Source organism: Nycticebus coucang, chromosome 17 (assembly GCF_027406575.1).
Source record: "Nycticebus coucang isolate mNycCou1 chromosome 17, mNycCou1.pri, whole genome shotgun sequence".
In the NCBI taxonomy this organism is placed as follows: Eukaryota; Metazoa; Chordata; class Mammalia; order Primates; family Lorisidae; genus Nycticebus; species Nycticebus coucang.
Window position 1 is genome coordinate 49,342,602 of NC_069796.1, and position 27,493 is coordinate 49,370,094.

General features: G+C 47.6%; 1 protein-coding gene across 7 annotated transcripts in view; it reads left to right on the forward strand.

Annotated features, from left to right (window-relative positions):
• The window catches only part of ABLIM3 (actin binding LIM protein family member 3), a 109,593-nt gene extending 91,540 nt beyond the window's left edge, over positions 1–18,053 (forward strand). For 4 of the 7 annotated variants that reach the window (XR_008375166.1, XR_008375167.1, XR_008375169.1 and 1 more), the window contains 9 exons: positions 134–181; positions 2,339–2,473; positions 3,593–3,654; positions 4,853–5,000; positions 6,589–6,618; positions 7,232–7,290; positions 9,062–9,122; positions 9,834–10,150; positions 10,426–10,737. Coding sequence is in view for 1 of the 7 variants with exons in the window: in XM_053566155.1 (XP_053422130.1) it covers positions 134–181; positions 2,339–2,473; positions 3,593–3,654; positions 4,853–5,000; positions 6,589–6,618; positions 7,232–7,290; positions 9,062–9,122; positions 9,834–9,841; positions 10,657–10,737; positions 15,890–16,003 (746 nt within the window). In the remaining 6 variants the exon portion in view is untranslated. Of the gene's footprint in view, positions 1–133; positions 182–2,338; positions 2,474–3,592; positions 3,655–4,852; positions 5,001–6,588; positions 6,619–7,231; positions 7,291–9,061; positions 9,123–9,833; positions 10,151–10,425; positions 10,738–15,889 lie in introns of those variants that run through there. The other 3 variants (XR_008375168.1, XR_008375171.1, XM_053566155.1) reach the window with 2 other exon arrangements.
• The last annotated feature ends 9,440 nt before the right edge of the window (positions 18,054–27,493 follow it).

Below are 27,493 nucleotides of genomic sequence, written 5' to 3' on the forward strand. Positions count from 1 at the left end.
GAAAGATGGCGGCCTCTTGGACAGAGTTGCTGACCATCTCTTTCTCCTGAGATCAACTGACCAAGTACTATCTTCTTTTCTCCTCTCTTTCTCTCCCTCCCTCCCCTCTGTCCCTCTCTGGTCTGTCTGGCAGCTGGAGACAGTAACATCTACCGGAAACCCCCGATCTACAAACGGCATGGTATGGTCAGAGACAGATAGGGCTTGGCCAGACAAGGAGAGGGGGGACATTAACCATCTATGCTCTGGTGGCCCAGGACACCAGGAGCCACATAACACATACCACAAGACTACAACTTGGTCCTTCTTGTTGGCAGCCCCTCATCTCTCAGGGTGACACAGAGAAGGAGGTTGGTGTCATTTCAAAAGAACAAAGGCCTCAGGTCCCCTCAGTCCTTACCCAGCACCTCCTCAATCCCCCCTTACCTGTTGTCTTAAATTCCATGATCAGAGAAATCCTTATAAAACACACCTACCCCTAGGAGCATCACACTCCAAGGCACTGATACTCAAAAATGTTCATTAGAACATGGGATGCATACAGGTTCCTGGTCCCTATCCCAGACTTGCTGCATTAGAATTTTGTGTTTGTTACAGCTTTTCCAGGTATTCTGATGCCCAGCCCCTACTCTAAGCTGGTCTTAGTCAGTCTGCTAAGACTGTATGAGGACTTGGAAAGGAAATGCAGATGAGAAAGGAGCAGGGATTCACTTCACTCTTTCATTCAGTGTTTCTTGAAGAAACACCTATTTAAAAGGCAGATGCCCAACCCTAGCCCTGGTCCTGGCCCAGATTCCTTTAGTCAGAAAGACCGAGTATGAGGCCAGACACAGTGGCTCACACCTGTAACCCTGGCACTCTGTGAGGCCACAGCGGGTGGATTGATTGTGTTCAGGAGTTCGAGACCAGCGTGAGCAAGCGTAAGACTCCCATCTCTAAAATTAGCCGGCATTGCAGTGGGCACCTGCAGTTCCAGCCACTTGGGAATCTGAGGCAAGAGGATTGCTTGAGCCCAAGAGTTTGAGGTTGCAGTGAGTTATGATGCCACAGCACACTACCCATGGAAACAGAGTGAGACTCTGTCGAGAAACAGAGAGAGAGAGAGAGAGAGAGAGAGAAGGAAGGAGGGAGGGAGGGAGGGAGGGAGGGAAGGAGACAAGGAAGGAAGGAAGGAAGGAAGGAAGAGAAAGGAAAGAGGCTTTGTCCCTGGTTTCAGCCTGCACTGAACTCAGTACGAGATCCACCAAGTCCTCCTCACCAACTCCTCCTGTTCTTTTTTGCAAAAAGCACTTATTGAGCCTCAGTGGAATAAGCACGTTCCCTCCTCCAGGGTGCAGTGGAGCAGCTGCCTCCCTGCACACCTGCCTTGCTTACACCACTAGCTGGGCGAGGGGGCAGTGAGAGTATAAATAGTGGCTCTGGGTGCTTAAGACCCTACAATTCTGACAGGCATCCTGGGTTTCAGAGGGGTCTGAGCAGGTCCAAGGTGAATCTGTGAGCATGTGCACATGTGCACGGAGCTGGGAAGGACATGCTACACACAGGCCCCTGAGTGGCCAGAGAAGGGCACCAACCCTGACAAAGTAGTCTGGCTTTATATCCAGAAAAGGCCCCGGGTCCCACGCTTCTCAGGATTTCATGGAATTTCCCAAGTGGGCTCTGCGGGGTAGCACCAGAGCAGACTCCAGAGGAGTGTAGGGTGGGTGTGGATGGCATGGACAAGTAGGCAGATGGAAAAGCTAAATGTGATTGACCAGAAGGGGCTGCCCAGACCCAAGTCAAAGAGGGAAATTCAAAAGCTTTAGAAACAAGCACTGCTGGAAGAGGGTGCATAGCCTGGGCTGACTGAAGGCTGATCCTATGACCCTGCTCTGGCTCCACAGAGCTTGTCCCTAAAGCTTCCCCATTGCTGGCTCATTTCCCCAATCCCTCTCTGTCCAGAATCTCTGTCACCATACTTTGGGCCACTGTAAGTCACTGCATGTTAGCACTTGTGTCTGCAGTGAGTTTTTTGGTCACACTTGTCATAGGCTTCGGGTGGAAACTGAAGGCAGATGGCACCTGAGCCAGCAGACCAATTCTGACACTTGCAGATGAGGAAACTGAGACAGACATGGGTAGAGTCTCCCCAGTGTTACAACTGAGTTAAGGTCTTGAACAAGCCCCTTCCCCTCGGTGGAGTTTAGGCACTCAAATATAAAATGATGCTCTGTGTCCCAGATGTGCCTACCAGAACCCCTGACCACTCCCCTGAAGCCTGGCAGAGACAGGGAAAGAGTGCACAGTCCCAGCCAAGGCTTCCTGCCTTCCTGAATCATTCTCCTTGGGTCCTTTGCAGGTGATTTGTCTATAGCAACCAAGAGCAAAACAAGTGAAGACATCAGCCAGGCCTCCAAGTACAGTCCAGCCTACTCACCAGACCCCTACTATGCTGCAGAGTCTGAGTATTGGACCTACCATGGGTCCCCCAAAGGTAGCATCCCCATGGGAACCTGGGGCCAGAGCCCTATCACCTCTGCCAGGGACACAGGAAGTCAGGAGAGGCAGTGACCACTCCTTCACGTGACTATTTAGAATGAGAGTATTCAGAGTGTGTATAACTGAGGATTTTTAGTCATTCAACAAACATGTGTGGAGCGCCCAGCCATGGCCCTAGGGATACACCAGGGAGCAAAATAGACCAGGACCCTGCCCTTGTGAAGGAGACAGAGGTCCCAACCATGAGAGGGAGGTCATGACGGGGCATGCTGTCAGCTGGAAAGTGACAAAAGTGCCTCAGGTGCAGCAACTCAGCTGTCACAGAAAGGGAGACAGGAGGTGATTCAGCTGAGAGTGTAGAAACACATGTGCAAAAACCCAAGATGTGAGAGCGGGTTCCACTGGAGGAAAGGAGGCTGTCAACTGAGCCTGGAGCTCTGAGAGAGAGAGAAGCAGCTGGGGGAGAGGGAGGAGATCCCACGGGGCTTTATGGGTTGAGGTAAAGATTTTGGTTGTTATCCTAAACAGCAAGATAGCATTGAAAGTAGCGATATGATCACGTTTGTGCTTCTGAGAGAACACTTTGGCTATAGGGTGAAAAATGATTTGGAGGATGGAGAGAGGATGTGGGGAGATGGGAGGGTCATGTTGGCTCCCTGGCAAGGGACCTTCCTGGTCCTCAGGGCACCACCCTCCCCAACTAGACAACTTAAGCCGTTCCTTTCAAGTATGGGGAAGGACTTCCATCAAGATCTACTTTGATTGAATGCTCATTTTTACTAACTGAATGTCCATTCTGAGCAAAGTTTCATGGACACTCAGAGATGACTCTTTCGTTACTGTCAAGGAATTCTCCGTTTAGAAAAGGAAGACACAAACAGAACTATAACCCCGAGTCGCCCGTGATCAGTACCCACAGGAGATAGTACCTGTTTAGAGGCTGCAATAGCATGGGGGTCACTCTCAGTAGGAGTGGGGGGTATCTCAGATGGGACTATTTCAATCACGAATAAAAAAAAAAAAAGGAAAAGGAAAAACCAACTTGAAATGTCTTGAGCTGGACAGGTGGAGTGGGGAGCAGATGCGGGAGCTGAACCTGTCTGTCCTTTGGCAGTGCCCCGAGCCAGAAGGTTCTCATCCGGAGAAGAGGACGACTTTGACCGCAGCATGCACAAGGTGAGCAGGCCATACAGTCAGGAAGAGGCTTAGAGGGTAAACCACTGAGGAGTTTTTCATTTGCAAGTGACTGTGGCCAAATTCAAACGCACCTATGATAGAAAAAAACCAAAAGCACAGTTTTGCATAGCTGAAAGTCAAATGGTAGGATTAGCTTCAAGTTGACTAGATCCAACTGGTAGAAACAAAAATGAAAATGCCATCAGGAAGGTGTCTCTCTCTTCCCTTTGGGGGCCTCCTTGTGCTTTCACTTCTTGCTCGGGCCAGTTCCTTTTCTATCGTGGTAAGTGGGTACCGGCAACCCTTGTACATTGCTGGTGGGGCTGTGAAACAGCCCAGCCACTGTGGAAAACTGGCAGTTCCACAAAAAGTTAAACAAAAAATTACTGCATGATCCGGCAATTCCACTTCCAGGTAGATACCCAAAAGAACTGGAAACGATGACCCAAATACGTGCACACCCATGTTCATCATAGCAGCCCTACTTGCAATAGCCAAAAGGTAGACACAACCCAAATACCTGTCAACTCACAAATAGATTTAGTGTATACCCATACAATGGAACATTATTGAGCCACAAAAAGAGATGAAATAAAGAAATGAAATAATGAAATATGGCTGAACCTTGAAAACATTAGTTCAGTGAAAGCAGCCAGACACAAAAGCCTGCATACATACGATTCCATTTATATGAGATGTCCAGAATAGGTAAAGCTGTAGAGGAGAACACGGATTGGTGGTTACCAAGTGCCGTGGGTAGAGGGAATGCAAGTGACTGCTTAATAGGTTTAGGGTCTCCTCCGGAGGTAAAGACAATGTTTGGGGATGGGTAGAGGTGGCAGTTGTGTAACACTGTGGATGTACCAGATGCCACTGAATTGTTTACTTTAAAATGGTTAATTTTATCTGCCCATCATTGAACCGATCACTGTGGTCGGGACAGTGCATCCAGTCACAGGCCAGGCCTACTTTTTTGCATCCATCCCTGAGCCCCACCCAGATCACAGGACAGCTTGTGGAAGACAACTAAAGTCCCAAAAGAAAATGTGGGTGCTACACGGCAGGCAAGAGGCTGGAAGGGCAGAGATGGCAGAGGTCTGCCGTGCAGGGTCCAGTCCCTCAGCCCTTCCCAAGCCTGTTCCATCTCCGTGTCCTTTCTGGTCCTTCTAACTTCATCTTGCTCTTCCCCTACCCCTAGCTCCAGAGCGGAATTGGCCGGCTTATCCTGAAGGAAGAGATGAAGGCCCAGTCCAGCTCCTACGCGGACCCCTGGACCCCTCCGCGGAGCTCCACCAGCAGCCGGGAGGCCCTGCACACAGCTGGCTACGACATGTCCCTCAATGGCTGTAAGTGCCGCTCTGGAGGCCTAGCAGGACACGGCCTGTCCTCCTGACTGGCTGGCACCGTGTTGCTGTTTGCTCTGAGAGCCCCCTCGAGGCGCAGTCCATGCACCCCTCTCTTCTTGCTCAGAGCAGCCCAATGTAGTGGGTTCCCTCATCACCCCCATACAGTGCAGAAGGGGAGCTAAGGCAGGAAGCCTTCAGTAACTTGCCCAGGATCACTCACCATGTAAGTGATGCCACTCACTTAATCAGATCCCCTACCTGTTTCTATAAATACAGTTCTGTTAGAACACAGCCAGCCCCAAACTCCATCCCTCAGGCTAACAAAGGAATCAGGAGAGCCTGGCCTTGGTTGTTAGACCCAGAGCCTCCCACTTTCCTCCATCTCTGGTGCCCCCTCTGGGCCTACAGTACAGATTTGGCCAGGGGCTGTGTGGGCCACCTGAGAAGGCCATGCTCTGCCCTGAGCAGCCACTTGAACCATCTGAAGCTCTGACTTCCAGTCATATTCAGTATAAAGAAAAATGTCTTCTAATAGTCTGTATGGCTCGAAGACACAGGGGACAACCTCCTGAGATAGTGAGCCTACTGTCACTTAAAAGTATGCAAGCAGAGGCTTTGTTGAAGCACTTTGCCTTGAAAGTCTCTCCTCCCTGTTCCTGAACTAAAACACGTGCTCTCCCTGCCTCCCCCTTTTCTTACCCCTGTGGGATTCAGTCCTGCAGGAGCTCTTATCTCAGATTAATTGATGGAGAATGAAAGGTATCATTTATTATGCTCCCATGGACCAGGCATTTGTTGATACATTATCACCCCTGGTCCTCAGAAAGACCCACAATGTAGAGGGATTCTTGTCTCACTTTAGAGATGTGAGAACTGAGGTTAAGCCGCTCGCTCAAAGTCAGAAAGCCACTAGGTGACTTAGCTAGGATCAGACCTGAGTTAGAGTGACCCCAAGGCCATGAGCTTTTCCCTCGACTCTGGATGAGATTGAAGGTGGTGGTGGTGGTGGTGGTGGTGTGGTGATGGTAAAGCCAGTTGGGTGACATATTATACCTGTAGCAGTCACTCTGCTGCACACCTTACTGTATGATGTCACATAATCTTCACAATAACCCTGTAAAGGAAACACTAGCACTCCCTGTTTTACAGAGAGAAAACCTAAGTGTGATTAAGTCAACTTTCTGAAGGTAGATATTTACTAGTGGCAGAGCCAAGATGAACAGATGCGTCTGCTTCCCTATGTGACAGCTGAGGGGCAGTTTCCAGCCCCTGGATCTGACCTCTGCGCAGAGCACTAATACTGCTCAGAACTGGACTCCATTCAAGGGCATCTGTGCAGTGCCTGTCACAGAGCACATGTTCTGCACTAGGTGCTTGGCTAGGGCATGGCGGGAGCAAGATGAGGTGCAGGTGCAAGAATCAGAAACTAAACAAAGGCAAAGGAGGGGCTGAAGGAGGAAAAGAGGCTCCTTCTTCCCACTGACCAGGGTGGCTGGGTGTGGAAGGCATATCTCTTTGTCCCTGTATACTATTTCCACCACGTCTGTCTGTCCCCATGAGCACTGGTCTCGGCTTTTCTCTCTTGCAGCCCCTCGGTCGCACTACCTGGCTGACAGCGGTATGTTCTTCCTGCCCTGCCTTTGCCCATCAAGTCCAGGGAGGGCCCAAGCTGACTCACCTGCAGCCCCCTGTGGCTCTGATGACCACACAACATAGATGTCCCTACACAGTCCAGATCTCCAGGAGTTCACCCCATTGTGTTTCTCAGGTTGTGGGCTTCCATTTGGGGTTCTGGAATCAGGATTTCCATGTCCTGCAGATCCCAGAGAGAAAGAAAGAGCACATGCCTCTTGTACCCACACCTCCTGTCCCCACCTGACACCTTCCTGTCTGGGTGCTGAGCTTGATTTCAGTTCCAGGGCCTTTGTCCAGAACCACCCTCTGGCCAGAGCACAGAGTCTATCACAGGAAGGTGGATGTGTGCAGGCGAGGGCCAGAAGAGTGTGTGAGTGGGTGCCTTGGGTGGGCCTAGAATTCTGCCAGGGTGAGATGCTCCTAAGACAGTCAAGCTGAAAATCTGGAGATCAACAGGAAGAGGGGTTGGCCTCTGGCTCCCACCACTTCCCAGTGGGTTGGGAGTAATATTGGCCATTCATAGCTATTTGATGACCTTGGGAAGAGGGACCCATGGCTTGAGGCTCCTGGCAATTCCTCCGGCTCCTTCTTTTCAGATCCTCTCATCTCCAAATCTGCCTCCCTGCCTGCCTACAGAAGAAATGGGCTGCACAGGGTAAGAGGGGCTGTGCTGGGGTACATTGACCCCAGGATGCTAAGAAGTCCACCATGAGCTCATTACTGGGTGAAAGCTGGGTAAAGACCTTGACTAGAGGTGGGTTAGCTGAAATAATCCAATGGCAATGACTCGCTCCCCTCCCTTGAGACACCTGCCTGAAAAGAGGCCTCCACGGGAGGGGCCAGGGAACAGCTAGTACTTACTGGGCAAGAACTCTGTGCCAGGGACAGAGCTAAGCACGTTACCTGCACTAACTCATCTGGCCTTCACAACCTGGAAGGTCGTTACTATTATTAGTCCTACTTTGCACATGAAGAAATGGAAGCACAGAGAGGTGTGGGGACTTGCCCAAACTCTCACAGCCAGTAAGTAGTAGTGCCAGGTTTGGAAGCCAGGCCAGCTGACCTCCCCGTTCTACTGCCTCTAACGTGGCTTATCTCTGAGCTCTCTGATGCCTCCGTCCTAAAACCTGCATGGAAGCAGTGAGGTAGTCTACAGGCTGAAAGGGACTGAAGACTTGCCTTCTTCTCAGTAGGATAGCTGTGCAGCAGGAAAAGTGACGGGGCAAAGGGCAGGGCCACTGAGATTGATGTTGATTACTGAGCACCTACTAAGTGCTCAAGTGCTGGGGATCCTGTAGCGAATAAGGTCACTACTTCAGTGGCGATCACATTGTAGCTGGGAGACTGACATAAACAGGAAAACATGTGATAGGAATCCAAGTAGTCAGAAGTGCTAGGGTGGAAAACGGAGTGAGGGTGGAGAAAGAGAAGGAAGTCAGAGAGGGCTGAGTTTAAACAGAAGTGAAGGACTCACCGCCTGAAGGCCTGCAAGAGCCATTCGGGTGGAGGAAAGGGCACTGTCCAAGTTTCTGGTGGTGAGGTGCAATGGGCCTATGCCAGTGTGGCCAGAATGGAGTGAGCAAGGTCACGGATCCAGACAGGAATGTCACTAGGGCCTCATACACTGGTTAAGGGCTCTCAGGGTTCCTGGCAACTGTGTTGCATGATCCAACTCAGACTAACAGTGGGATGCCTTGGGCTGTCGTGTGGAATAGAGACTACAGAAGGACCGAGTGGATGCCATTGACTCAAAAATAGGAAGCTGTTTTAGGGTAGAGTGCCCAAAAGGGATCAGAACACCACTGGGCAACCAGGGCCTGTGTTAGTAATCCCCGCCTGCTGAAAAACTCACAGACCCTGTCCTCGACACACTCAGAGTCTAGAAGTTCATTCATTCAACAGAAACTATCCAAACCGATACCTTTTCTATATGCTGGGTGCTTAGAATATATCAGTGACCAAAGAAGACAAAGACTCCCACCTCCCTTAAGGCTTCTATTCTTCTAGAGAGAAACACAAAGTAAGTACTGAATACCAAACACATTAAATGATGCAGAATATTAGAAGGTAGTGCTTTGGGAAAGGAAAATAGATGAGCAGGATAGAAAGGATTGAGAATTCGTAGAAGGGGCAACTTGTCATTTTGAATAGGGTTGCAATGGCATATCTCATAGGAAACAGTGTTTGAGCAATGAAAGAAAGCATGAGGTGAAATTCACCACATAAATAGATATGTCTAAGTGTCTACTATGTGCCCAGACTCGGCATAGGACTACAGCAGTGAGTTAAGCTTCCCTAACATAAGAAGGAGGGTGCTGAGAAGGTCCAGGTCCAAGCAGCCCTGGTCATTTGGGGAGATGGTGGATGCTTCAGGGAGGCAGAGGCGAGCTTATCTCAGGGCAGCCCTGGCTCTGTCTCCCCTGCAGACACCCAGTGCAGACCTCTTCCACTACGACAGCATGAATGCAGTCAACTGGGGCATGCGAGGTGAGTGCCAGCCTTGGCGGGTGTGCAGGGGGAGGGTTTCTCCTGGGACTTCCCTGGGATTCCAGATGTACATCTCAGAACTGCCACTTGACCTTTGGCTAACGATTGTTGCAGATTCCGTCCCCGCACTGGGCTCTCTGCCCAAACCCTGATCTCTACCTCCTTTTCACTTCCCACTCTCTCCCTTTTCCCCTACTCATCCCTTATCCTTTCAAGTCCCCCTCCTGGGTTCTCAGAACCATTACACAGTCCCATCCTCTCTGAACTGCTGAGCTAGAATTTCCTGCCAGCCCCAATGGAAAACACTCAGAGACAAATGCTCACGGTTCCCAGGAAAACATCCATGATCTTCATGTTCACTCCAGTGATGATCTCACTCCAGCCTTCAACAGCTCCTACAAACAGACTAAGGCAGGAGGGTCCCACATCAAAACCTTGCAGGGTTCCCCTAGAAGATGGAATCTGTCACCCATATGCTTCACAATCTCAGATTCTACTTATTTCTATTCTAAATATCTCAAAAGCCATTTTCCCCCCCAAAACCATCTCAAGATCAGCCCAACACCTCTCTGCAACAAGGGTGGGTCCTCTGCATGGTCAACAGGAGGAGGCGGTGGAGGCCAGACTTCCGGAGAGACTGAAATACTCCAAGTACTGATGTGAAGCAAAGACTTACTGGTTCCATTCTGTGTGTCTCTTTTCTCTCTGCAGAGTACAAGGTAAAGGAGATGCATACACCCTGGGGGTCTCTGGATTCTGGAAGCCACCACATTGGGGACCAGCAGGAGGATGACAGCACTGTCTATACAAGGAAGGGAACAGAGATAAATAACCCCGATGGTCCTTTCAAGACTAACTTTTTCTGTCCCTCTCTGGCCCACTCTCCCTGGATCCTGCCCTAGGTCTCTGGCCTACTGAAATCAAGCCATTTCCCTGGGCCTCAAAGACTGGTGGCTTGCCAGTCACCAAATATTAGACACTCACATTCAGGAGATTTTGTGCACAAATTAATACCAAATGCGGGTGGCGTCTCTGGCTCAGTGAGTAGGGCGCCGGCCCCATATGCCGAGGGTGGCGGGTTCAGACCCAGCCCCGGCCAAACTGCAACAGGAAAATAGCCGGGCGTTGTGGCGGGCGCCTGTAGTCCCAGCTGCTCGGGAGGCTGAGGCAAGAGAATCGCGTAAGCCCAAGAGTTAGAGGTTGCTGTGAGCTGTGTAACGCCACGGCACTCTACCCGAGGGCGGTACAGTGAGACTCTGTCTCTACAAAAAAAAAAAAAAAATTAATACCAAATGCTCCTGAGTTTATTCCTAGTAGTGTTAGCAGACTCTCTGGGCCTTGACTTTTTGGAGAATGTACCTTAAAGCTGCTGGGCAACCCCAAGGAGAAGAACAGTCTCTGCCCTTCCTCCAGATTTAATCTCTGGCTCTTTCTGGTTAGAGGAGGGAGCCCGGACCAAAACACTGTATAGCTGAAAGGAACAAGCGCACTCCCCATCACCCAGGCTGGAAACATCCTCTTCCTTTCTCCTTAGATCTACCCTTATGAACTGCTGCTAGTGACCACACGAGGAAGAAACCGACTGCCCAAGGATGTGGATCGGACCCGTTTGGAGGTAAGTCTAGAAAACTGAGCAGGATCTTTTGGGTTTGAAGAGATTCCAGAGGTTGTTTTGTCTAACCCAGCTCAGGAGGGGTGGGCAGAATGTGTGGCATTAAGGTCACAGAGCTTGTTGAAAAAGCAGAGACTTAAACCAGTTTCTCCAGCACAAAACTGTCCCATGCTATTCTATGCTGCCTCCTTTTCCATTCAGTTAGCATCTGCCCTGTGGTGCATGACAATAGCATGTCCTCACCAGGAGCTGGTGCTTCTGCAGAGGCGGGAGGAGGGCTAGATTTGGTGCCTGCCCTCAAGGGGTCCCGTTGTCTGAGGGGTGTCCATAAATCTAGTGCTTCTGATGGAGAAGGAGAGGGGAGCAGCACTGTACAGAAGGTAAAAGCATAAATTAGTCTATATTCAAACTCGGATTCTGCCATCACTAGGTGAGCTGCTTTAGCCAAGGGCCAGCCTCTCCAATCCTTGGTTTTCTCCTCTGTAAAATGGGAGCGATTAGCGTACTTCCCTCGAGTTGCCAGCGCACACAGAGCCTTTAGCACAGAATCTGGCAGTGTACTGAGTGTGAAGTCCCCAGCGTCTGTTAGATTGCTGTTACTCAGGGAAGGCCATTAAGACCTGCAGTGGGTGACACAGGCTTGCAGGAAGAGGCAGGACATGGATGGGCTTTGAAGGCAGGTGGGGTCTGGATGGGTGAGACAGAGAGAGGCCCATTGTGAGTGGTGGTAACAGTGTGAGTAAAGGTACACAGGCGGGCCTGAGCTTGGTACTAGGCGTTTACCTGTCCACGTGGTGTGGAGTTCCAGTGCCTGGTCTGGAACTCCTCTACACCTTAAGACTGGCACCTCTCCCTAGAATGCCCTTCCCATCTCACCACCCTGCTCACTCCTTGGGGCCCTGCACCAGCGTTCACTGCACCTCAGATCCTCCTCTAGGCTGAGTCGCTCTCCTCTTCCTCTGCCTCCTCTAGCCTGTGTCCAGAGCGCAATCAGGCACCACTCCCCTCCTCTGTATCAGATCATCAATGTATCCATTCCCTCTGCCTGACCTTGAGCCCCTTAGGCGTGAAGATTGTCTGTCCTCTAACAGACAGGTTAGGAGAGGTGTCAGGAGGTGATTGTGGAATTCAGTGCAGGATTCTGAGGGTTCTGAAAGAGGAAGCTCAGAGCTCTTTGCTCTTCAGGAAGAGCACATGAGCCGCCTAACCCGATGGTGAGATCTGGCCCCGCATAGAGGGTGGGGGCAGAAGAAGAATGCAAGCGAGCCAGGAAGCTCTGTGAGTTCTTTCAGCTCTCACGTGTTGCGTCAGCAGTCCAGGGAAGTGGATGGTTCTCAAATTTATAACAAGGGCCTCCTCCTTGACCTTTCTCTGAGAGTGTCTGCCGGTGCTGAAGGGGACAGCTCCCAGGGCAGCTTTGTGGAGCAGGCACTAAGGGGTGGAAACACTCTCCAACATCAGAATTGCCCAGGGAACTTTTAAAAACATCATGAAGGGACCCACCTTAGACCAATTAATTTGCAATCTGAGGAAGGAGCTCGGGTATTAGTATTTTTTTAAAGCTCCCAGGAATGTCCAAATGTAGGCTGAGCAGAGACCATTGTACCAGTTCAGGGAGAGAACTGAAAAGGAAGACTGAATCTGTGCTTCAGGAGTTCAGATTGTAGATAGTCATTCATCCAACAAATATTTATTGAAAGTCTATTATATGTGCCAGGTGCTGTTTAAAGCCTTGCTCTTTTGGAGCTTATATTCTTGCGCAAGGAGCCAGATACTAAATAACTCAAATAAAAAAAAGACTTGTTGCCGTGGTGCATGCCCGTAATCCCAGCACTCTGGGAGGCTGAGACAGGAAGATCACCTGCGCTCAGGAGTTCAAGACCAGCCTGAGCAAGAGCAAGACCCGTCTCTACTAAAAGTAGAAAAAAAAGTATCTGGGTGTGGTCAAGGGCACCTGTCGTCCTAGCTACCCAGGAGGCTGAGGCAAGAGAGTCACTTGAGCCCAAGAGTGAGAGGTTACTGTGAGCTAGGCTGATGCCACTGCACTTTAGCCAGGGCAACAACAAATTATTAATAAATTATTAATTATTAATTATTAATAAAATAATTTATTTTATTAAATAAATAATATTGTGTGTTAGAAAGTAAAAGGGCAACAATAAATTATTAATAAATTATAAATTATTGGGCAGTGCCTGTGGCTCAAGGAGTAGGGCGCCAGTCCCATATGCTGGAGGTGGCGGGTTCAAACCCAGCCCCGGCCAAAAACCACACACAAAAAAAATAATAATAATAAATTATTAATTATTAATAAAATAATTATTTTATTAAATAAATAATATTGTGTGTTAGAAAGTAAAAGGGCTAACATCAAAGGAGAGGTGAGTAAGGGATTGGGAGCCAGAGGGCAGGGTGAGAGCAGTTTTAAATAGAGGGATCAGAGTAGGTCTTCTTGAATAATGACATTTGAGCAAAGACTCAAAGTAGGTGAGGCAGTCATTTTATGAAAAAGAAGAACATTCTGGGCAGAGGAAGCAGCCAATGTCAGTTCCCTAATACAGGAATGTGTTTGAGGATAGCAGGGGGTGCGCGTGGCTGGGGTCACACCAGCACAGCAGAGAAGAAGAGGAAGAGATGAAGGTAAAGAAGATGGGACTAGATCACATTATGTGGCGGGCACATGTGAAGATCATCGCAGTATTGCAAGTACCGGTGATCAAGCACTCCCCGTGTGCCGACTGCAATGCTGAGCTCATGACCTGAATCCTCTCCTTCACCCTCACTGTATCTGTCACAGAGGTGCTAGAATTCTCTCATTTTCCAGAAAAGGAAATAGAGGCCCAGTAATGTCCAACATTGCACAGCCATGTCTTCTCCACTGTAAAACCTTCCTGCTTTACCACCTTTCTGTGATGAATGACCAATGGACGGTGATGGCCTCTGGGAGCCTGAGAACCCAAGGGAGAACAGAGCTCCAGCTGCCCTTAGGGGAGGGAAGGAGAGAGGTTTGAGCTTCTGTTCAGTGTGTCCTTCTTACGGATATTTAACTTGGGGTTGAGACTACCATTCCCTTATATGGAGCCTTGTAAGGAAGATTTTTGAAGACAGCAGAAAAACCCAGTTAGAGAGTCAATAGTAACCACCACCTTTAACTCAAAAATAACAAATGATTTTAAAGTGCAGCTTCCTTCAGCCATTACTGTGGAAGGAGCATCCTATCCAAATTATTTTTCTGCACCCACTTGAGTAAAACAAATATGAACAAGTCAATAGCATTAAAAAAAAAGAAGAAAAAGAAGAAGAGGGGCACCAAACATGATGTGTGAGTGCTGTTTGGATCCTTTTTCAGACAAACCAACTGTAAAATGCCATTTTTGAGAGAGAGGAATTTTCTAATGGACAGGTATTAAGGAAGTCTGAGGAATTACTGTGTTGGGTTGGCTCACTCGCTGCGTTATGTGAGAAAATACCCAGTGTGCGCTGAGGTACACACTGAAGTAAGTAGGAAGGAATTGACACAAAGTAGACTTCTCTGTAACATACTCCAACAAAGAAAATAAACGAAGCTAGTGTGGCGTACTCTTGATAATTATTGAACCTGGCCAATGGGCAAGTGCATTAAGCTTTTCTCTTTTGTGTACTTTTAAAATATTTCATAATAGATTTCTTTATGTATTTTTTTAATGGGGTTGACCAAGGGGGCAGTGAGAACACTCTGCATTAGGATCAGAAGGCCCAGACTTAGGTCTCAGCTCCACTGCTTCCCGGGGCTTGCTTCCTTCCTTCCTTCCTTCTTCCTTCCTTCCTTCCTTCTTCCTTCCTTCCTTCCTTCCTTCCTTCCTTCCTTCCTTCCTTCCTTCCTTCCTTCTTTCCTCCCTCCCTCCCTCCCTCCCTCCCTCCCTCCCTCCCTCCTTCCCTCCCACTCTCCCTCTTGAGCAAGTATGTCATTTTAATTCTCTGAGTTTTGATTTTCCTGTCCCTCGATTGGATAAAATCTAATTCCTGATTTTCAGAGAAACCAGAAGGATTAAATGAGAAAAATGAGGGTGAAAAGGTAGTTTTGAACTATTGAGCATAATACAAGTGCAATGCAAAGAATTGCTAGTGTTTTACAATACTGTGAAGTGTGGGAAATCAATTCAAAGTCAACAGCAGCCGGTGAGAGCTATCAAAAGCTATCTAAGTTATCCTTGCTTGAAATTCAAAATGTGTGGCTAAAATATCAGCTCACAGTGACAGCAGACCAGAGAACTGGCTTACTATGGTATGGCCATATACATAATTCTCACTGACTCTCCTTTAATCCCCAGTTAGCTTAGTGAATCCAATAAGCCTGCACATAGGATGTATGCCATAGATTTCTCTTGTTAAACTTACTTTTGAGTTTCATTTTGAAAAATTTCAACCCTCCAGAAAAGTTACAAGAATATTAAAACAATATCCATCTACCCTTCACTACATGCACAGATTGTTAATGTCTTGCCACATTTTAAGTGCCATATATTTCTAACTCTAAAACCTTTTGACAATGTAGCACACTTTTAAGTCTGCTTAGAAGCAAGGAAAGGAAGGAGACCAGAAGGGGGAAAACCCTGCTATGGAAGGCAGGCATATTTGGCATACTTGTTTTCATGAAACAAAGAGATAAAAGGACATTTCAGTGGGATGAGAAATATGCCCAGTGATTTTTTTTTTTCACTGACTGGCCTAATGGACAGGTTTTGTGATCATTTGTAAAAACATAAACAGAGGAAATACACATTAAAATCCCAGACATCCCTCCCTTTTCTCCCAAAGAGAAAGGAAATATAGCATTAATCTATATACATTTCTGGACAGAAATGCACGGAGCAGGCATGCAGAGAGGGCAGATCAACCAGGGTGCCCAAGGGGTGTTTAGGTGACGATGTCCCTAAAGTCCCACCTGAGTCAGGGAAGGGGAGGCCTCTCCAGCCAGATCAGCAATTGAGGAAACCTCCAGGGAAACACTCATTTCCAGATTCAGCCATTTAGCAAACATTCATCACACACACTGCCTGGGTGGGACACATGGTGCCCAGAGGGGATGTGCAAAGCCTGCTTCTGCCTCCACCCGCCCCAGCCTGCACCTCATGCCCTCACGCTGTTCTCTCTTTGCAACCCCCACCTCCTTCAGCGCCACCTGTCCCAGGAAGAGTTCTACCAAGTCTTTGGCATGACCATCTCCGAGTTCGACCGGCTGGCCCTCTGGAAGAGGAATGAACTGAAGAAGCAAGCCCGGCTATTCTAGGCAGAGGCACTATAAATATATATGCATTTATATAAAGATATATGTAAAATCTCTATACTGAAGCTCGGTATAATCCTCTCTGTGTAATGGGACACACTGCCTGCCATAAGACTTGCTTTTCTGTACTGGGTCAGGCAAGCTCACGTCATCAAGATATTTTTATGCTCCTTAACTTTCTCTTTTCTAAGTGCTGTGGGATCTGGGAAGGGATTTGAGGGGACTCCATCCTTTTAAAGGAGCTCCTTTTTATACTGAAACATCTGTCCTAACCTGAGTCCCCCAAGGTCCAACACTCTTTCCTAAAGAAGGTGCCTAATGAAGTCTCTCTTCTCTCTGCTTCTGGGCCCTATTCCCAAGTCCCTAGGACTGATGCTGACCATGTGGTTTTCACACATTATTGGCCCCAGAAGGGCCCTCCCATGGGAAGATCCCTGGCGATCTTCCAAAATCACTGAGGTTTGAGAGCCCGTAAAGAACTTTCTCAACACCCCCAAGTAGAAGGTCAGTGCTCTCTGGGGACAAATGCAGTTTGAAGTATGAACCTCAAACCTCCTAGTTACCCCAGTAAACAGACATGGATAGGGCCTAGGCCTCTCCTCAGCTCTTCAGGCCTCCTTCTCTGCCCCGGATTGCAACTTGTCCCTGGTCCAAATCTGGGACTCGCAGTTTTCTCCCTGGTCCAAATCTGGGACTCGCAGTTAGGAAAAGAAAAAAGGCACTTCCCTTCCCTCCATCATTTCCAGTTGTCCCCTTTGCCTGGCCTGGACCTGGAGAACCAGAGGAAGGGAGCAGGAGACAAAGCAGGGCACCTGTTAGAATCGGAGCTGCAGGACCTCGAGGATGCTCCTCTTTCCCTCACTGCTCCCAGCACTTCCCAACCCTGCTCCCTTTCAAGGAGAGGCCCAGTACTGCAGCCCGTATTCTTCAGCCTTATTGCAATCTATGTGCCTGACAACTCAACACTGCACAGGGCTAACGTTGCCACCCTAGCTCCAACAAAACAACTAGACAGAAGACTCTACCCACCCTTCTAGAGGGAAAAAAGGCCATGTCCCAAAGAAAAATTCTCAGTCTACATCTCTGGTCCCTGGGCTGGCAGGACAACCATTCTGGACCCTCACCAATCCTCAGCTCCTGCCACATATGTGGCCATGTTTCATGGGAGAAGCTTCCAGAAGAGTGGCTGCTTCTGAGATTCTAAAAGGAAGCATTTGTTAGCCAGCACCATCCAAAGTCATCCTGGATCTCTCAATGGCTGCCTTTCCTGCTGCCTTGCCTCCTTGCCTTCTGGAAGAGAGGTGAAAGATTAACCTTCTCTCCCTCCCTCTCCAAATTTTCAAACATGAATTGGTTGTTGGTGGGGGCAGATTCCTTTCTGGAGATGTCTTGAGTCAAACCATTTTGAGGCCATGGGGAAAGGATGAAGAAATGGAAATGATTATGACTCTCAAGAGGCTGATGATGTAAATGGCAAATGCAGAACTGACTTAAATTCCACAAGCCCTCACTGAGCACCTGCTAATGCTGAGCACCTGCTGAATACTGAGCACTGGATGGGGGAGGGGAGCACTGGGATGAATCCACAGGGGCCCTGCCCACTGGGAGTGGGTATCATGAGGCATATACCCAAGCATAATGGATGTAAGGCAGAAAGTGGTCAGAGAAGGCACGAGAAAGTGTGTGTGTGATGTTACTGAAAAGGTGTGTATGCAGTTGGAGCAGACCAAGGAAAGCTTTCTGGAAGAATTGCATCTGAACAAAATTCAGGAAGGATCTTGGTAAACTGGGAGGAGACTCTAAGTTGAGAGGGTGATAAGTGAGGGGTCAGAAGGGAAGTCTGATGTGCTCTCATTTACCACGTCAGCCTTCCCTACAATGTCTCTTTTTTGGCCAATGTCTTCTGACTTTCCTGACCCTTTGAAATGTCCCCAGACAGACGCAATCATTGAAACTGCCTCATTATAACTAGTTGAGAACTTGGCGAGATTGAAGGGCTTTTGTTATTGTTGTTGGATATTTTTTTTCCCATAAAAGCACATCATTTCAACCCAAATCTGTGTCCTTCTGTTGTTTCTAGCATGGATGGAAATGGCTGATATGGGAAGAGGCTGAACCTGGCACATTTTTCATAATAAAAGCACTGAGACAGCAGCCACTCTTTTGGCCTCAGTTTCTCTGAGTTTCATAAACTTAGTGAAGTTTTAGGACGTATGAGGAAATTTGACGCTGTAAACATTACCCAGATTGTTTCCTGCGTAATGCAGGGTCCCTCAAGATGGTGGAGGATGTTCCAACAGCAGATAAGTATCTGTGATCAAAAAACAGTAATAATAATAGTTCCCTTATTATTAAGCACCAACAATATGCCAAGTTCTCTGTGAGGACTTTACACCCATCATCTCAGTTACGCCCCTATAAAAATGACCCAAGGGATAGCTGTTATTAATAATCTCTATCTCAGAGATGAGTAAACAGCTTTCAAGAGGACACATAATGAACCCTGGTAGAGCCAGAAGTCAGTTCCAGCCTGTGCGACTTGGAGACACCAGTTCATCACTCTTATCAGGCAGCATCCCGTCAGCCACAAGGGCTCAACACTGGGAACATATGCTGTCTTGCACAACCAGAAGTGCAAGGCGCAAGGGTTGGTACACTCAGCAGCTCAGGTACTTTGTGCCTCTGCATTTCACCACCCTCAGCATGTTGGCTGTTGTCCTCAGTCAACGTGTCCCTCATGTTCACAAGAGGCTACTGTATCCCAGGCATCAGGTCCTCATACAACCACATCAAAAACCAGAAAAGAAATTTCCCTTTGCACATCTATTGTAGTCAGGACAACTTTATGGAAACCCTCCATAGACTTCTACTCAGACTCCACTGGCCAGAGTAGGAGTGAAGTGAAGCCTGGGAAATTAAGCATTTAGTGTTTCAGCCTGGACAGTGGGGGGCAGGCCCCCTGCCAACAAGGAAAAAGAGAGCGGGCAGAAAAGGAATGGCTTCTGAGTGAGTGAATCACAGCAGCTCTGCTACAGCCACTGTGCCAAGAAAGAACACATTGTGTCCTTTCTCTTGTAAACTTACAGTGCACATTGCCAAAAGTCCTGAAAAGTCCTGCCATACTTTTGTTTAATCCAGTTTTTCATAAACTAATTTGACATGAACTCCAAGACACCCTAGACTTAATGTACTTCATGTCTTCTAAGATGCACACTTTTTTTCACATTTTGACATCTTTAAAGATAAAAATGTGGCTTAAAATTTAAAGTAACTCGGGCGGCGCCTGTGGCTCAGTGAGTAGGGCGCCGGCCCCATATGCCGAGGGTGGCGGGTTCAAACCCAGCCCCGGCCAAACTGCAACCAAAAAATAGCCGGGCGTTGTGGCGGGCGCCTGTAGTCCCAGCTACTCGGGAGGCTGAGGCAAGAGAATCGCTTAAGCCCAGGAGTTAGAGGTTGCTGTGAGCCGTGTGACGCCACGGCACTCTACCCGAGGGCGGTACAGTGAGACTCTGTCTCTACAAAAAAAAAAAAAAAAAAACTAATAAAAAAAAAAAATTTAAAGTAACTCCTTTCCTGACCTCTCTTTCTATGATTCTCGAACAAGAACCAATTCTGTCATCCCCCTCATGCCCTTTCCAGACAGGTGGCTGAAATGTACAAGAGGATACTTCACAATGCACCTTTGTTCCCTGCCTACACGTGCACCCAACAATTATTTACATCTTGCATCAGGTGCCAAGTAGGGAACTATGAGAAAGGAATTCACTTCCTATGTCTCCTGAAGAACAAAAACCAAGAACCCAGAAAGAAGTGAGGGTAGGAGGACTCCAGACATAGGGGACCGAGTATGCAAAGGCCCTGGAGTGCCCAGAGCTTGGCTTACTTGAGGAACAAAGAATGTCAGTGAGGAAGGGGAGGAGCAAGGGAAGGGGAGACTGAGCCCAGAAGACGTGGGAAGACAGGCAGGGGCCTGAACACGCAGAGGGTCTAGAAGGACACCTCTCATCCCTGCAGGCTTTGTGGAGATCATCTGGCTTATTCCATGGCCGTCGACATGCTCAACGTGAGGAATTGCCACAAACCTTATCACTCAAAGTGTTGTTCCCAGGCAGGACTCAGGCCCCACCTGGACCTACTCAGTACATTGAGTAGATCCCCAGGTGATTTATAAACTTAGTGAAGTTTGAGAAACACAGCTCTAAGCCATAAACAGACAAAATAACATATTATTCACACTGTCAGAAATTCTAAAAAGGGGCCTTTCCCCACACACATAACCCCTTTGAACACTGCAGGGCAACCCTACATTTATAAAGCAGAACACAACTTTGGGGGCCTCAGAAATCACAGAAGGTTAGAGCTTATAGCTAATACAGTGGCCATACTTTGCAGCCATGAAAAAGACCAACTGAGCATTGTAGCAGAGCTGAACAAGAAGCCAGCCCTCCTGTGCCTGGATCCCCTGTCCTCACCAGGCACCTAACATAGAAACACAGGCTGTGGAAGGTGTCAGCAACTGCAGCTGGCCCCTGAACAGAACCAGATAGGGAAGAGAAGGGCTGTTATTCAACATCTTTAGCAAAATTAGTGGGGGTGGGGGCAAGCACTGCTAAAATTAATAGCAATATCACAAAATTATGCCAACTCCATTAATGCCCCCATGTGAATTACTTTTTAAATGTATTGCTCCACATCAGACTTTGAGTTGCTAAAAGTCTTCACCATGAAGTGATGCATACCTGCCTTCATATGCAAATAGTTATGAGCAGCAACTAAGCCATTCAGAAGCCCCGTGAGACTCCAGCTAAATAAGACCCAGACGGTGTGCAGGGTAGGCCACATCTTGGCCTGATCCAGTGTGAATGACCACAGAGACATGGACAAGAGAAACCAAAGGCCAGGACTCACCACCCATGATTAGTCCTCAGGGAAAATTAGAGCCAAGTGTGTTGATAAATCAAGGTAAAAAGTAATGTGACATTTATACCCATGACCAGAAATATTTCCTTCTCCATGGAGACCTATCCCAGTGTTTCTCAGATTTCGGCCACTCAAACACCACCTTCACGATGTTTACCATTTCTTTACTGCATGCTGTTCACATAATGTTTTTCTTTCAACTGATTCATATCTCATATTTCTATTCTAAATATCAGTAAAAGTAAGGCTTACACGTTTGTAATACAAATTCAAATAAATCCATAAGTCTTCAAAGACATTGGTCAATCTAAACTTGTCTCACATGTTCACCCAATCATCTGAATGTCACACTTTGGGAAACGCTGTTCTACCTGATGGAAGTGGGAAGAGAGAAGGTGACTCCTCTTTCCCCGTTGTCCTCATAATGACTGGTTTTGGGGGAGCCACAGGGAAACAGTGTGAAGGTGCTATAGAAAGAAGAAAACACAAGTTTGATTCTCTGACAATCAAACAAGGCTTGACAGACCAGAGCCTGCCTCAGACAGCAGGGTCCTCCTCTAATCCAGGTGTTGATTCCTAGGGCATTAAACAGACAAGCTGTCCCTGGACCTTGCTAAGGTTTTCACTGGATGTACTTTCCTATTTTCCTTGCTGCTTTAGGTTGTAAAGCCTTCACTCTGTGTATGCTGCCATGAGCTGCGGCCAGGACATTATGCATCATGGGTAAGGGCACACTGCCAGGCTCAGCGTCCCTGACAGCAAATCTCAGCCTCGCCATTCTGTAGCTGAACTGTGTGTCCCCCTGTTTCATATTTTGATGCCCTGGTAACCTCCGAATGTGACTCCATTTGAAGTCAGGGCTTTTAAAGAGGTGATGAAGCTGAAGTGAGGCTGCTGGGATGCACCCTCGCCCAACCTGACTGGTGTCCTTCAAGAGGAGATTTGGACACACAGAGACGGGCGGCGGGGCATGTGACAGAGGGACGACGGTGTGAAGAGGCAGGAGGAGGGTGGCCATCCACACCCAGAGGAGAGAGGAAACCAGCCCCGCTGCTCCTTGCTCTCAGACTTGCAGCCTCCAGAACTGTGAGAAAAATCAATTTCTGTTCTTTCAGCCATGTACTCTGTGGTATTCTTTATGGCAGCCCTAGAAAACTAATACACCAGGTGCCATTAGACTTGCAAACTAGAAATAGTATCGCTTGTTTGATAGAACGATATACTTCAGGAGTAGTACAGGCTGCAGGGGAAGTGTGCATTTAGCTGCTCAAAAGCGCTCTCATGCTTAGTTATGCAGTTTAGCCAGTCTGTGAGCGCTCCCTTTCGGCCACTTCTGGAACTGCAGGAAGAGAGGCACACCTCTCTCACCTGCACGCTCCAGGTGTAAGGCCAGGAGCTGTGTGGCTTTCTCTGCCACACAGTAAGAGAAGCTGCCTAAAGATGAAGACTAAACAGAGCAAGGTGGAATCGGGAGATGGAAAGAAAATACCCTGTTTCCCCGAAAATAAGACAGTGTAAGGTGTGCTCCCAAAGATGCGCTAGGTCTTATTTTCAGGGGACGTCTTATCTTTCTTGTAGTAGGTCTTATTTTCGGGGGAGTCTTATTTTCGGGGAAACAGGGTAGAAGCTGCATTTGCATTCCTGGATCTACACTTGCCCTAAAGCCAGCTTCACCTCTTCAAGTACCCAGTTAAAAATGGTCGGCATTGTGATTCTGTTGCTTGCCACCAAAAGGAGTCATGAAAAATACACTGGCTCCCAAAGCAAATTAACATTGATGGTGGAGTCACAAATGTGTTTCTTTGCTGTTTGTGTGAGAAAGAGTGACCAGTTTAAACAATGTAGTCATCTCCCCCCAACAGAGCATAAATGGGACATGGAAATCACTAGGAAACATGTATGAAGGGGAAATGCCTGCCTCACGCCACCATTGAAAAGTGCCTGTCAGGCCCAGACCAAGAGTTTTCTGGTTTTCCAAAGTAATTTCTTTGTGTGTGTGTGTGTGTGTGTGTGTGTGTGTGTGTGTGTGTGTGTGTGTGTGTTTTGGCCGGGGCTAGATTTGAACCCGCCACCTCCACCACATGGGACCAGAACCCTACTCCTTGAGCCACAGGCGCCGCCCAGTAATTTCTTGTTATATAAAAGAAGTGTAACTGCCTTCCTAACACACAGGGTCCTTCCCATGTTGATTAGGACAAATTGTCCATCTGGCCCAAGCACTTTGTCCTTCCGACAAAATAACAGCACTATTTAATTTTTAAAAACATGCAGAAAAAATGCTGCTCCTTAGCAGGCTCTGTGGGATTCGGGAGCTGGAAGCCTGGCATCCTCCCACACAGGAGCATTGGGTGGTCCTGCAGGGAAGGAGGAACCTAGCAGGATCCGTCCCATTTCCTGCAGTTGGATTTATATCAAACTCCCTACAGGGGGCAGCCTGGATATGTGATCGAGATTTCAGTATTAGTTAATATTTTCCATAAGCATCTGACAAATTCTTCAGAGGAAACCCACACTAACTACATCTTATAATTATTAACACTTCTGATGATGACTTATAATTACTAACACTTCAGACATTGTGCTAAACACTTTTAAACTCATTTAATCCTCTGGGTACTACCTTTATCCTCATTTTGCAGACAAGCAAATTGAGCCCTTAATAAATAATTCATCCCAGGTTTCACAACCATATGCAGCAAAGCCTGAACTTGAACTCAAAGATTCAGATTCTCACCCAAAGCCCATGCACTTGGCCACTGTACACCAACTACCTCCCTAACTAAAGTGCCAGCTGGCATTTGGAGGATGCTTACTACGTGCAGGCATGATGCCAGTCACTCCACATACACAGTCACAGCAGCCTCACACCACCATGAGGGTGAGGTGTTTGTAATCCCAATTTTCAGATAAGGAATCTGAGGTTCAGAGAGGTTGGAAGTCATACCCTTGGCTGTACAGAGGCAGGACAGGGTACTAAATTCAGGTTTCCCTCATTCTGGTCTTATTCTTCACCAATGTGTCTCACAAATTCAACAAAGTAGCTCAGCTGACCTCAAGTCTTTAGCCCTGGGTGCCACTGCTCTTGGTTCTGCCTCGAAGGCCTCGTGTGATTTCAGACAAGATTTCTCCCCTGCCTCTTGGCCTCAGTTTCCCTATTTGACTTGTGAAGGGATCAGACTGACTAATGTGTCAGGCTCCTTTCAGCTCTAAAGTGTTTCTAATTCCAGGTTATAAAATCAACTTTGCACCTCTGCAACCTAGCATCAACCTGCAGTCCAGATATGAAGTTGGATCATGCAGCCTAGCTCTTCAGGAGAATCAGTCCACATTGCAGCATTAGGTGATGGGCACCCACCTCAGCCCTCAGCATGGAGGTGCCCAGCAGGACAGGGTCTCCAGAAGTCTTCAGGAGTTCATAATTCTCTCAAGTTTCCACATGGGGGAGTTAGAGGCCAGATTAAGCCCACAGGGGGTTTTAGTTGGTTCCCCGCAATGTTTTAAAACAATTAGAATTGATTTTGAAATAGAATGAGATTTTTACACCAGAATGTGGATTTGAGGGTTCTGCTAAAAAGCAGGTCTGACCATTCCAGGCCCAAGTTGACTAACTACTGGCCCTTCCAATGAAGCAAGAGGGCCCTGCTTTGTCACCACCTCCAGGGCCCCCTTCCCTGCCTGGACCCATAGGTGCTTCAGGGTGTGAATCTTGCTTAAGGAGCCTTGGTTCTCTTTTCCTGGGGAAGGACCCAAAGGCAGAAGGGAGACTTCATGGAACATTTGGGCATAAAAACAAAAGCTCCATCTCCCGCAGACACAATCAGTGGGAGCCCTTGGCTCTATTGACTATGAAAGCTAAGCCTTGTGGCCTGAGTGCTGATAGAAGCCCCGTACCTGGGAGTGGAAACCCGAAGGTGCTCAGAAAGGAGGCATTTTCATCCACCCACGAAACTCTTTCTCCCAGAAACCACTACTTAGATCTCTATCTGCTTTCCAGGGGCCCGGGTAGACCAGCAGGCTTGTGTCATTTCTCTGGATGGGGGCTATAATGGTGACATTGTGCTGGGAAGAACAAGAGAGGTTTTCTTCTGGCAGCCAGTTCTGGGCAGACATCTGAGCAAGAGGCTCTGGGGCTTCCCCTGCACAAAGGAGCATGGGAGAAGGGGCCCTGAGCCAAGGAAAGGCTGCATGTCCCACAGCAGCACACACGGGGCTGGGAAGCACAAAAGCATTTCTCGCAGAACACCTTGTTACAATTCCATTTCCCTCTGAAAATAAAAAGCAAATGAGACAATCCCAGAGAACACACAGGACTCCAGGACATGGTAATGGCAGGCCTGGATGGTTTTTGAGCATTTATTCACTGACTCCACAAATATTTATTACCACTTACTAGATGTTGGGCACTGTACTAGGCACTAGGGATCTAGGAATGATTAAGACACAGCAGCCATCCTCACAGCATTTGCAATTGGGGGGTGGGGGTCGTGGCAGGTATGAATAAGAGACAAGTAAATAGGAAATTTTACAATGATGACCCAATGACAGAACTAAGATTGACACAGTGATAGAGTCAATTCAAGAACCCAGATCTGAGCACCCATCTGTTGTTTTTCTTACTCTTCCCAGAGTCTCCTGAGATCAATGCAGTGTCAGCATAGAAGGTACCCAGAATGCCATAAGAAATTTGGACTCTCTACCAAGAAGCAAAGCAAAGAGAATCATCATATATTTTTAAGGGGGAAGAGAGAATCATCAAATATTTTTAAGGGGGAAGTGACACAGTCTGATAAGGATCATGGAATGCTCATTCTGATGGCCATGGTGGAAGCAGACTCTGGAGGCAACGTAACAGGCTAGAAGCCAGAGTATGTTTCTTTCCCCAGGAGGAAGAGCCCTGAGCCTCCAAATTTTTCTTTCCCAGGGTTTCCCAATTCCACCTGATAAGCTAAGAATGAGACTGGGGTGTATCATTTGTTTTCACAAGACCAGGAGCAAAAGGGAGTTGAAAGCTTTCTTCCTGTTATTGTTCACTGGGACCAACTTTGATATCTTTTTACAGAGCTGGAGCTCTCCACTCTAGACTCCACATAGACTTCTTTAGAAAAGCTCCAGGCAAACCTGGAAGACTTGATACAAAAAATAAAGGGAAGATTTGAGGCAGATCCTTAAAAAATCTTTGCTGGAGAATTGCACTCAAGAGAATGGTAAGAGGAAAAGAAAAGCAGCTATCAATAACCTCCATTGCCATTCCTGTCCTGATGCTCACCACCTGATAGCTCACAATCCAGCCGACAAAAACTGCTTTACAGACATATCCTGCCATTTTCTGTCTTTGCTATCACTGTTTTCTTTTCCCATAATGTTATTTCTTCATTGCCTGTTCAAATCCTGTGCAGCCACCTCCCCCAAATGTTTGTAATCCAGATCTGTCTCTGTGATCAGTAATTAATTCTTGCTTTGTCTTTATAGACTCCAGTAGCACTTTATTTATTCTCTGACACATCTAATATAATAATTTGTATTAAAGTTATTTCATATATATCTATATCCTCTACTAGCGTGTAGATTCCTTGAGTATAGGAATCACTCCTAGTTTTTGTTCTCCCAACAGAACTTAACAGAGTGCAATTAATATTGTCTAAGTGAATTGATGGGCAGTGGGGATAGTTTTTATGATGAATATAGGACTTACTAACGGAAAAGCTTAGAAACAGGGGCGGTGCCTGTGGCTCAGTCGGTAAGGCGCCGGCCTCATATACCGAGGGTGGCAGGTTCAAACCCGGCCCCGGCCAAACTGCAACAAAAAAATAGCCGGGCGTTGCGGCGGGCGCCTGTAGTCCCAGCTGCTTGGGAGGCTGAGGCAGGAGAATCGCTTAAGCCCAGGAGTTGGAGGTTGCTGTGAGCTGTGTGAGGCCATGGCACTCTACCGAGGACCATAAAGTGAAACTCTGTCTCTACAAAAAAAAAAAAAAAAAAGAAAAGCTTAGAAACAATATATAGTTTTTTGGTTTTTTTTTTTTTTTTTTTTTTGTCCAAAATCAACAAATAACTTTCTCATCTATGAGAGTTAGTCTGAAAGCAACCCAGCTGTAGTCAATTTAGCCAACTTTGCCACCTAGTGGATATTATGGGTAGTTATCTAAATCCGACTACTATACCTTCCCCAGGACTTCTTTTTGTGAATTCTCAGAACTGTTCAGGGCTGGGCACAATGGCTCAGACCTATAATCCTACACTTTGGGAGGCTGAACAGGAGGATCACTTGATGCCAGGAGTTCAAGACCAGCCTGAGCAAGAGTGAGACTTGTCCCTACAAAAAATAGAAATATCAGCTGGGTATAGTGTCACACACCTGTGATCCCAGTTACTTGGGAGTCAGAGGCAAGAGGATCCCTTGAACTCAGGAGTTTGAGATTGCAATGAACTATAATGACACTGCTGCACTCCAGTGCACTATAGCCCAGGGAATTAGACCCTGTCTAAGAAAAAAAAATGTACAGATTGTGTTCTCCCATTTGTGTGTTTTCTCCAGACCACAGTTCAGTTAATTCCACTCCATAAATTATTACATGG